Genomic DNA, 12,315 nt, shown 5'->3' with positions numbered 1-12,315 from the left:
AAAATATATATATATTGATCTAGATTTCATTATAGATGTATCTCCATGTGTAGTAATGGGGACATCCTCACACTGCTGTGCTCTGTGCTCTCACCTGCTCCACAGTTTTTACCCTCTGACTGCTGTAATATTTAACCAGAAGCCTGATACAACCTTTATGGAGAGCAGAGGCGGAGGTGCATGACAGTGCAGAGAGCTCAGAGCACAGCAGTGTGAGGGCCTTCTCTCTACCTGCTGCCTCTGTGTTAATCAAAGATACTGACAGATTCCATTTAGCTCCTTGGGGCTTCTAGCTATGTAGGATAATAAATTGTAAATGAGAAAAATGACAATAGTAATAACTGTCTGGAGCTAGAAGGTCTTCCCCATATGGTGACAATATGCACTGAAATATTATAATGTTTCCAAAACAGATATGTCCAATTTAAAGGAAATCTCCCATCAAAATCCATCCTGATCAACCAGGGACACTTACTTATTGATCCAAGCACCGGGACTGTGGTAATCCTCTAATTGTTATCCGTGGTTTTCTTTCTTCTAAAACCAATGTGTAAAATTATGCTAATGAGCCAGAAGAGCTATAGGGAGTGTTACCAGAGTCCCTCCGTGCTGTAGCTTCACAGGCTGTTACACTGTGCAGGAGCACCCCCCCCCCCTCCCCATGTGTGAGATTACATCAGGCAGAGTGAGGAGAGGAAATACTGAGGGAGACTGTTTAACAACCTGTGAAGAACGAGCATGGAGAGGCTTTGGTAACGCCCTTCTGACTTATTAGCATAATTATAAAAGTTGATTTTTAGAAAGAAGAAGGCCATGGATAACAAATATAAGAAGATTCCCACAGTCCTGGTGCCTGGAGCTATGAGTAGTGTCCCTGGTTTATCATGATGGATTGTGATGGTAGATTAATGTGTAGATATAATACCGCCACAATGTTACCAATAATTTTTAATATAATGACATCACAAATTAGTCATAGATTAGAATTCCTGTAATAAAACACGACTCGCGCTATAAATAATACTGCTATACACACTATGTACATACAGTGGCTGGGGGTAGGATCACACATAAGCTCCTCTACCTCCTCATTTTGGGGATATTTCTGCTCCGATCAGATACATGAGACGTGAGAAAGAACATAAGTTAGAAAAAAAAAATTCTGCAATTACCTGGGAGGATGGATTTGCAGTTGTTGCAAAGATGGACATTCCCTTTAAGTCACATGACATCCAATATCTATTGTACTGTATGTGTCACATGTATGTTCAGAATTTGTAATGTGTTCGTGGTACATGGGAGAAATATTCTGCTGAAGATTTGGTGCTATGTTTCGGTGGAAGGTAATTCGGTAAAATGGATACATGGTAACGGATGTTCTTAAAGGGACGGGCAGCGTTACAATAAGCAGCAAGTAGCAGCCACCATTTGCCTTCATTATGTCCTGCAGTTTATTTGGCTCAGTTTTGTGTTTTTTTAACCCTCATATATTTCTAGTGTTTGTTCATCTTTTCATTTTCATCCCTTCATATTTTATAGTGTTTGCAGTTTGTTTTGTCAGTGTTTCCTTCACTGAGATCCAGAGTGGACGTAACATTGTAAAAAAGGAAAGAACAAAAACCATCTACACATCTTTATAGAAATGTACACGGCTCCCAGGGAATATGTAACCCATGAAAAGCAAAAAGTACAGCGCCCAATTTATAGGAAAACTGTTACAGAATCTATAGGCAGCAATGAACCCCTCCTGCTCTATAACACACTATATTTAGATAGGACACTACAGCTCCTCCTGCTCTATAACACACTATATTTAGATAGGACACTATATTTTACAATCCGCGCTAACATACACATGACACCATATACAATCTACTCAGCTCCTCCTGCTCTATAACATGCTGCCTGCAGATAGGACACTATGTACAATCTGCTCATCTCCTCCTGCTCTATAACATGCTTCCTGCAGATAGGACACAATGTACAATCTTCTCATCCCCTCCTGCTCTATAACGTGCTGCATGCAGATAAGACACTATGTACAATCTGCTCAGCTCCTCCTGCTCTATAACATACTGCTTGCAGATAGGACACTATGTATAATCTGCTCAACTCCTCCTCCTCTATAACAAGCTGCCTGCAGATAGGACACTTTGTACACACTGCTCAGCTCCTCCTGCTCTATAACATGTTGCCTGCAAATAGGGCACTATGTACAATCTGCTCAGCTCCTTCAGCTTTTTAACATGCTGCCTGCAGATAGGACACTATGTACAATCTGCTCAGCTCCTCCTGCTCTATAACATGTTGCCTGCAGATAGGACACTATGCGCAATCTGCTCAGCTCCCCCTGCTCTATAACATGCTGCCTGCAGATAGGACACTATGCGCAATCTGCTCAGCTCCTCCTGCTCTATAACATGCTGCCTGCAGATAGGACACTATGCGCAATCTGCTCAGCTCCCCCTGCTCTATAACATGCTGCCTGCAGATAGGACACTATGTACAATCTGCTCAGCTCCTCCTGCTCTATAACATGCTGCCTGCAGATAGGACACTATGCGCAATCTGCTCAGCTCCCCCTGCTCTATAACATGCTGCCTGCAGATAGGACACTATGTACAATCTGTTCAGCTCCCCCTGCTCTATAACATGCTGCCTGCAGATAGGACACTATGCGCAATCTGCTCAGCTCCTCCTGCTCTGTAACGTGCTGCATGCGCATAGGCCATCATGAGATCATAGTGGTGGATAGGAACATACAGCATAGACGCACCTTGTGCAGCTTCTAAGGGTGCCGAGCTTGGACTATCCTCATCATATAGTTAACTGGGTATCGCTGGTCACAGACCATAGGAGAGGAGACACTACTACAGGTCCTTCTGGTGGTGATGGTCTCAGTGATACCCATCATCACCAGAAGGGGGCACAATCTCTATGAATGGGCCACTCTGGATCACACGTGGAGTCCCTCAGCTTCCATACTGATAAATACTGGTGCACGTCACTGAGCGCAGTATTTATAGCTCCTGTAGTCCCATCACTCAGCGCTAGACGTAAGAACTTCTCACAGTATCAATGCTATAATTTAATTCATTCATTTTGTTTCATTTCTAGGGAAAAGAGAAACATGCAAACCCCAGAGTAAGTGTCTTCTCTATGTTTCCTTGTCGTCATATAACCCTTCACCTCACCGTAGCTTGTCACCCTTCACCCCCGTGTCCCACCGCTTCTCATCCACATTCGGTCATACTTTTATTTTGGTGAACGCTGCTTGTACTGTAGGTTATTTTAGAGGGTAGAGGAGCGATGAAAGGTCATGAGATGATCTAGATTGGTGTCAAAGATTGTAGTTCTGGTACCGCTGTTACGCATTGCAGCTCACAGTCCACTTATGCGTAAAGTGGTGGGGGCCCTGGGGCACGCGCCCCTGGAGCCATCCCCACAATCCAGCCCTACCCATAATAAACAGTATATTATTGGGATAGGACATTAGTTACGGGGTCCACAAGGGTGGGCCAATGAAGATGACCTCTACACATTCTTCATTGGGTGCCACTTTTAGGTGATTATGATTTGGAAAAACGATTGTCTTGGTGAATCAATTCCTCCACTTTGGTTAATAGAGCCTAAGGAGCTTCATGTGTCCACCATTCTCCAAAAATGTAGGCAAATTGGTTGAAGTTGATGGACGCATGACATTTTCCAGCCCTATTAGAGAACATGTGATGGAGTCCTGCCTACTACTGGTCGTGGCCCTGGTGGACTGGAGTTTGACTGGTATGGACAGTGTTAAAGAGGTCATCCATATTCATTCCCTAGTATTTCAGTAGCATAAAGCTAAGTAGTACCTAGTGACCCTGGTGGTATCCAGCCAGTGTAGATCTAGTTGTGCACAATCCTTTCTATCCCCCTTTATAGTCCCTGGTGATCCAGTTGTTGATGCTTAAAATTCTATTTTGTTCCTTAGTTATCCGGTGTCTTAATGTCTTATTGTAATTCAGTTTCATAGCCTGGTTATCCAGTGAGTTATCATTCTTTTGGATTTCAATTTTAGTCCCTGGTTTATGTACCTGGTGACCCAGTGTTTAAAGGGTTTGGCCGCTCTATTACATTAGTGGCCGATGTGCCTTTACTGTCTTAATAATAATCCCTGAATGTTCATCAAGTGATTCAGCAGCTCTGCTACTTACTTTTGTGCTGTGTGCAGACTCTCCGTGCTTCTTTGTTTATCTGTGGGAGCACTGATGAATAGGAGGAGCTGTAGCAGGAGTTTATGACTCATCCTGCTCTTCCCCCTCCTCTCTTCCTGTGTCTGGGGATGAGCATTGAGATGACAGGCACAGTGGGAGACGCCATGAGGATGCACTGGAACAGTGAGAAAAAGGTAGTTGTATATATATACAGCGGGCCGCATGGTGAGAACAAGGAATGGCTGAAGATATCAAAGGAAACAAAGATACAAAGACATGTCTAATGGAAGAGATTTATTAAAAAGTGGTCAACCCCTTTAATTGTCCACTTAGATTTAGTCCCTGGTGACCCACCAGATCGGTGTCACCGTCCTCCATGATGATAAACAAGAAACTTTAATATTTTATAGTCAGAAGTGGTTGTTGGCAGCAACCTAATCTATAATTTAGGCTAGATTAAAGTTCTCAACATGGACTATTCATAACTACAGTTATTTAAATTTAAAGGGTTTTCCTGGAATCCTGGAAAACCCTCTGGGGGTCATGGAAGGGTTAACAAAAAAAAAGGATGTATCCTGCTCCAGCTCCTTATTCCAGCGTTGTCTCCTGGTCTTTGGCGCGTCCGTTCTCATTACGTCACTCATCTGGTGACTCTGTCTGGAATTGTCCAATGACCTGGAGATGTCCCCGATTCTACAATCGGGATTCCCAAGAAGGTTTCCCAAGATTCCCAGAAGATGAAACACATAATATTCCAAGAGGGTCCATACAGTGAAAGAAGGCAAACCACACAGTACATAAGATATTATTATACTGTGCCCATTGAACCTACTTGGATGTTTGGTCATCCACTTGGCAAATAAGGTTCAATGTAGATAAATGTAAGGTTATGCACCCGGGGGCCAATAATCCAAAGGCAAAATATGTACTTGGGGGAGTAAATCTGGGAGAGTCCCTTGTTGAGAAGTACCTGGGGGTACTAGGAGATCATAAATTAAATAACAGCATGCAATGTCAATCAGCTGCCTCTAAAGCCAGTAAGATCTTGTCATGTATCAGTACAGGTCTGGACTTTCATGATAGGGATGTAATATTACCACTATACAAGGCATTGGTTCGGCCTCACCTGGAATATGCTGTCCAGTTCTGGGCACCGGTCCATAAAAAGGAGGCCCTGGAGCTGGAGAGGGTTCAACGAAGAGCCACAAAAATGATAAGGGGTATGGAGGGTCTCAGTTATGAGGAAAGATTAAAACAACTAGATTTATTTAGTCTGGAAAAGAAACGACTACGAGGGGATATGATTAATGTATATAAACATATGAACAGTCCAATATGGGGGAAAGTCGTTCCAGATTAAATCAAATCAAAAGACCTGGGGGCACTGTCTCCGTCTGGAGAAAACAAGGTTTAATCACCGGAGGCGACAGGGCTTCTTTACTGTGAGAACTGTCAATCTGTGGAATAGCCTGCCTCAGGCGCTGGTCATAGCAGGGACAGCAGAGAGCTTCAAGAAGGGTCTAGATGTCTTTTTACACCTAAATAACACTGATGGTTATGTTATATAGAATTGTTTCCCCTAAATCCCTTCCTCATCCAATCCCTACCCTTCCTTGGTTGAACTTGATGGACCTGTGTCTTTTTTCAACCGCATAAACTATGATACTATGATAATAATGGAACAACGCACAATCTTAATGGTTATGCCAGAAACATACTATGCAAGTGCTACACAGTGTTCAAATAACAGACCTGTAATAGTCACAAGTAATATAAAATAATAGCTCCAAACAAGACCATAATAATAGTGCACAATATACAAAAAATATTGTCACATGGTGTTCAGGTAAATCTGTCCTACAGGGACCATATATATATATATAAAGACCATAGTTATACCTTTAAAGTCAGTTTTGTCAGTGGCTTTGGTACAACATAGTAAGACCATGTAGCTGCTATGGGGCAGGAGCTTCTCCTGCTATTCAAGGATAATTTCAGAATTTTCAGGTAGCCGCCCACAAGGGTGAGATTTTCAGAGCTTCAATAAAAAAAATGTATTCTAACATGTTCTGAGCTCCCCCTAGTGGTGGCAGAAAATTCAGTCTGAAAATTATAAAGAGAACTTATCTATTAAAAATATGTTGTTTAGCCTGGATTTCCTTTTCGTTAATAAAAAAATTTCTAGTTAAAAAAAATAAGTAAAAAAAAAAAATACATATATATGTTGTTTAGAATGAGCACCATCGTAATATGGGTAAGAGAGAAAAAAATCCATGATTCTATTACTGGAAATTCATTGTTTTTACTTTTCTTGTACAAAATTTAATAGATTTTATGTTCAAAAAAAAGAAAAATTCCCCTGATTCAATAAAAAATGAGGGGGGCGGGGGGGCAAGCAATGCCCCATGGGAAAAAATATGTAAAATAGCTAAGGCCAGCCCAACTGAAGCCCCTCCCCCCCCAAAAAAAATGGAGGGGCTGTCCCATTTGGTTGTGATCCTAACCCCCATGAATGTGAGAAGCCCCCGATAATAGAAGGTTAATGAATACAGAATTCGTTTTTTTCATGTATTTTTAGACTTTGTACATAATAAACTGATTATCTGAGTAGGAGGAAGTTACTACACAATGTATTAGATTAGTCAATAAATAGTGCCGCCATATGGAGCACCGACGTGTTTTAAGCAATCACCTATTGTGAATGATGAGCCTGTAGAAGATAAAGGGATTGTATGTTTTATGTTGTGCATAGATAATGATGACATTTTATATTTTTTATATGTTTTTATACAGCATCCAACTGGTTCACCACAGCGCTATCCAGAAATCCACAAAAGAACTTCGGGACATGTCTAAAAACAGAGAAATTGCCTGGCCTCTGTCCACACTTCCAGTTTTTCATCCAGTAACAGGGGAAATAGTGCCCCCTCTTCATACGGACACCTACGATAACACCAACATGCCCTTGATGCAGACACAACAGTGAGTATCCTGCGTAGTGGAACAAAAAGTGAAGTCTTTACAACATGTACATATCATTTTTTATATATGACGTATTTCAAAAAGTGTAGATGCATGTAGATCTTCTGTTGTTCTTTTATTCGGTTCCTCATGGGCGGGGCTTGGATAAAAAAATACACTCCAGGTACTTTACCCTTAGGTATAAGAGGAAAATCTTTTGATTTGAGGTTTTATAGTAACCAGCAGAACCCGATGGTCTAGTGGATGAGTGCACTTGGGAAATAGTTCCCCATCTTTGTACTGATACATACGATGCAAATAATATTTCCTTGATGCAGACACAACAGGGGGTATTTTGTATAATGAAACAAAAAATGATGTCTTTACACTATGTACATAGGGTGGATGTATGTAATAAATGTATATGTGGCTATGGGACTTTGAGATGCTGTTATTCTTTTATTCAACTCCTCATGGGCGGGGCTTGAATAAAAATGAATTGAGCTACTCTGTACATGATAAAGTGATTATCTTAAAAGGAGGCATATAAGGAAACTCTGGTAATATAGGTTATTTAGTAACCAATAGAATCGGATGTTCTGGTTTTAGCGTGATTAGGGAGAATAACTCCTTCTTCATACAGATACAAATCATTACACTAACATGGCCTTGATGCAAACACAATACAACACAGGTGATTTCTTTACAATATGTGCATAGGATGGATGCATTACACAAATTGTAGAAGTCTGTGTGGGAATAAGAGATGCTGTTCTTATTTTAAGTTCCTCATGGGCGGGGCTTAGATACAAAAAATGCACTCTAGGTACTCTACACTTATAAGAGGAAAGTTTTTAGGTGTTTATGTGATTAGGTTTCATAGTAACCAGTAGAACCTGATGGTCTGGTTGACGAGTACTCAGGGTAAATAGCTCCTTCTTCATACAGATTTATACGATAACACCAAAATGCTCTTGATGTAGACACAATAATGATATAATAATCTTACATGATGAAACAAAAAGTAAAGTCTTTACAATATGTACAAAATATAGATGCGTCTATGAGAATTGGATATACTTTTATATACTTTTAAGTTATTCTTTTATTTAATTCCTCATGGGCGGGGCTTATTTAAAGATGCATTGAGGTATTCTACTATTTGAATATAAGGAAAGTCTAATGGTCTGGTTGAAGTGTGTTCAGCGATTATATAGGTGTCTTGATCCTTTAATATAGTGACCGACATATACAATATGGTTATTTCTGAATGGTAGAGGGCCAAGCTGCATATGGGGCCCCACTGTTAGGCACAATCTTTTCCACGATATCAATATACTATAGGATGATTATGAGGATCCATATTACATAGACATCATAAATTACTCACTGTCTTTTCTCCGTGTTTCCTAGGACATTACCGCACCAGACTCAGATACCTCAGCAGCAAAATGCAGGTAAAGACATAAACCACCAAGTATCTGCCACTATGTATCATCTTATTGTAGTGATGGTTCCTCCAGAATTGACAAGTGTCAACTGACAATAATGCAAGATATGACCATCTTAGAGGGCATGTCCCCAATCTTATTATTATTATCTTAGTGAATGGGACCACAGGTGAATTCATGTTTTTTGGCCAACATCATGGTGTGCCCATATACATACATGCCATAGTGTGCCCATATACCTACACATCATAGTGTGCCCATATACATACACGTCATAGTGTGCCCATATACATACACGTCATAGTGTGCCTATATACAAACACGTCATGGTGTGCACATATACATACATGCCATAGTGTGCCCATATACCTACACATCATAGTGTGCCCATATACATACACGTCATAGTGTGCCCATATACATACACGTCATAGTGTGCCCATATACATACACGTCATAGTGTGCCCATATACATACACATCATAGTGTGCACATATACATACACGTCATAGTGTGCCCATATACATACATGCCATAGTGTGCCCATATACCTACACATCATAGTGTGCCCATATACATACACGTCATAGTGTGACCATATACATACACGTCATAGTGTGCCCATATACATACACGTCATAGTGTGCCCATATACATACACGTTATAGTGTGCCTATATACATACATGTCATGGTGTGCCCATATGCATACACGTCATAGTGTGCCCATATACATACACCCCATAGTGTGCCCATCTACATAAACGCCATAGTGTGACCGTATACAGTGCCCATATACATACCCGTCATAGTGTGCCCATATACATACCCGTCATAGTGTGCCCATATACATACCCGTCGTTGTGTGCCCATATACATACATCATAGTGTGACCATATACATACACGTCGTAGTGTGCCCATATACATACATCATAGTGTGACCATATACATACCCGTCGTTGTGTGCCCATATACATACATCATAGTGTGACCATATACATACACGTCATAGTGTGCCTATATACATACACGTCATAGTGTGCCCATATACATACATCATAGTGTGCCCATATACATACACGTCATAGTGTGCCCATATACATACACGTCATAGTGTGCCCATATACATACACGTCATAGTGTGCCTATATACATACACGTCATGGTGTGCCCATATACATGCACGTCATAGTGTGCCCATATACATACACGTCATAGTGTGGCCATATACATACACGTCATAGTGTGCCCATATACATACACGTCATAGTGTGGCCATATACATACACGTCATAGTGTGCCCATATACATACACGTCATAGTGTGCCCATATACATACACGTCATAGTGTGTCCATATACATACACGTCATAGTGTGCCAATATACATACAGGCCATAGTGTGCACATATACATACACGTCATAGTGTGCCCATATACATACACGTCATAGTGTGCCCATATACATACACGTCATAGTGTGCCCATATACATACACGTCATAGTGTGCCCATATACATACACATCATAGTGTGCCCATATACATACACCCCATAGTGTGCCAATATACATACAGGCCATAGTGTGCCCATATACATACACGTCATAGTGTGCCCATATACATACACGTCATAGTGTGCCCATATACATACACATCATAGTGTGCCCATATACATACACGTCATAGTGTGCCAATATACATACAGGCCATAGTGTGCACATATACATACACGTCATAGTGTGCCCATATACATACACGTCATAGTGTGCCCATATACATACACGTCATAGTGTGCCCATATACATACACGTCATAGTGTGTCCATATACATACACGTCATAGTGTGCCCATATACATACACGTCATAGTGTGCCCATATACATACACGTCATAGTGTGCCAATATACATACAGGCCATAGTGTGCACATATACATACACGTCATAGTGTGCCCATATACATACACGTCATAGTGTGCCCATATACATACACGTCATAGTGTGCCCATATACATACACGTCATAGTGTGTCCATATACATACACGTCATAGTGTGCCCATATACATACACGTCATAGTGTGCCCATATACATACACGTCATAGTGTGCCCATATACATACACGTCATAGTGTGCCCATATACATACACGTCATAGTGTGTCCATATACATACACGTCATAGTGTGCCCATATACATACACGTCATAGTGTGCCCATATACATACACCCCATAGTGTGCCAATATACATACAGGCCATAGTGTGCACATATACATACACGTCATAGTGTGCCCATATACATACACGTCATAGTGTGCCCATATACATACACGTCATAGTGTGCACATATACATACACGTCATAGTGTGCCCATATACATACACGTCATAGTGTGCACATATACATACACGCCATAGTGTGACCGTATACATACACGTCATAGTGTGACCGTATAAAGTGCCCATATACATACACCCCATAGTGTGCCCATATACATACACGTCATAGTGTGTCCATATACATACACGTCATAGTGTGCCAATATACATACAGGCCATAGTGTGCACATATACATACACGCCATAGTGTGACCGTATACATACACGTCATAGTGTGACCGTATAAAGTGCCCATATACATACACCCCATAGTGTGCCCATGCTGGGGAAAGTTTTAAGGGGATTGATGTCGTTCTTCCTCTTTATTGCTGCTTTCGGGATCCAGGAGAATTCCGTATGACGACATTTCAGAGATTTGAGGCAAGTATGAATAATGCGCCTTGTGCTTCACAGGTTCACGTTCCTGATTCCCATCATGCACTGCGCATGCACAGGCCAGTGGGGAGCACTGCATAGCCTCTAGGCAATACTCTATTGTATGGTCCCCAATGCGGCCAACTATAGTGTACCCTATGGACTCCTAAGGAACCTGGGTTGGATACGACCACCACCACTGAGCCCCTATAATTTATATACCTCCTTAGGCACAACTTACAACTTCATGTTGAAAACCCATAGCACACCCTGCTGTGAATGTGAGGCGTGTAATAACCAGACATGTATAATCTACAGGTCAATGGTATACCTGAGGAGCGCAAACTCACCGAAGCCCTGAATTTATAGGAACGGACCGGCACGACACCTTGGACTTCTCCATCTTCAGGATTCTATTTAAGTCATTAAGTTTTTTTTTTTAATATATTTTTTGTATGGATTTTTTTTTTTTTACTGTTATATCTGCACCAGATTTTGGAGCAGTGGCCCTGGTGGTACCAGAGCAAGCGCAAAATCCAGAGCAAGCAGGACACCAGAACAACTGGCCGGAGCAGCAGAAGGATAATATGTAGCGATCCGCTCTGGGAAATGGATAATGGCTGCAGTAAGGAAATGCAAACACAACTATGTACATAGGAGCAACGGACAGATCCGGGGATTATCAGTCTATAAGTAATAAATCATTTTACTATATTCTGTGCTATGTCTTCTATTTATTAGCAAAATAAGGGACACAAAACAGATTGCATCTAGTTGTGAAGGATCTGTCCTGCATTAAAGGGGTTGTCCAGGTGTAAACAAAAAAAAAAATCAGCCGGGGGAGGGATCTAAGAAAACAAAAAAGAGCTTATACTTACCTTCCCCCACTCTCCTGTTATCCTGCGCCATCTCCCGTCAGTGCCGAGCCTCTGTTTGTATACAGAGACAGGGCAGACCGA

The 12,315-nt window shown here is 41.3% G+C and overlaps 1 protein-coding gene across 3 annotated transcripts in view; it reads left to right on the top strand.

Moving 5' to 3' along the window:
- SGCE (sarcoglycan epsilon) overlaps positions 1–12,070 on the top strand; it is a 78,929-nt gene extending 66,859 nt beyond the window's left edge. Inside the window, exons 8-12 of one of the 3 annotated variants that reach the window (XM_072154336.1) lie at positions 3,118–3,144; positions 6,987–7,175; positions 8,568–8,611; positions 11,328–11,362; positions 11,675–12,070. In XM_072154336.1, the coding sequence (XP_072010437.1) occupies positions 3,118–3,144; positions 6,987–7,175; positions 8,568–8,611; positions 11,328–11,362; positions 11,675–11,725 (346 nt within the window). In that variant the 3' untranslated portion in view covers positions 11,726–12,070. The remainder of the gene's footprint in view (positions 1–3,117; positions 3,145–6,986; positions 7,176–8,567; positions 8,612–11,327; positions 11,363–11,674) is intronic. The other 2 variants (XM_072154337.1, XM_072154338.1) reach the window with 2 other exon arrangements.
- The last annotated feature ends 245 nt before the right edge of the window (positions 12,071–12,315 follow it).

This window comes from Engystomops pustulosus, chromosome 5 (assembly GCF_040894005.1).
Source record: "Engystomops pustulosus chromosome 5, aEngPut4.maternal, whole genome shotgun sequence".
NCBI classification, from domain to species: Eukaryota; Metazoa; Chordata; class Amphibia; order Anura; family Leptodactylidae; genus Engystomops; species Engystomops pustulosus.
Note: the sequence above shows the minus strand (reverse complement) of the source record. Positions and strands in the feature narration are given on the sequence as shown.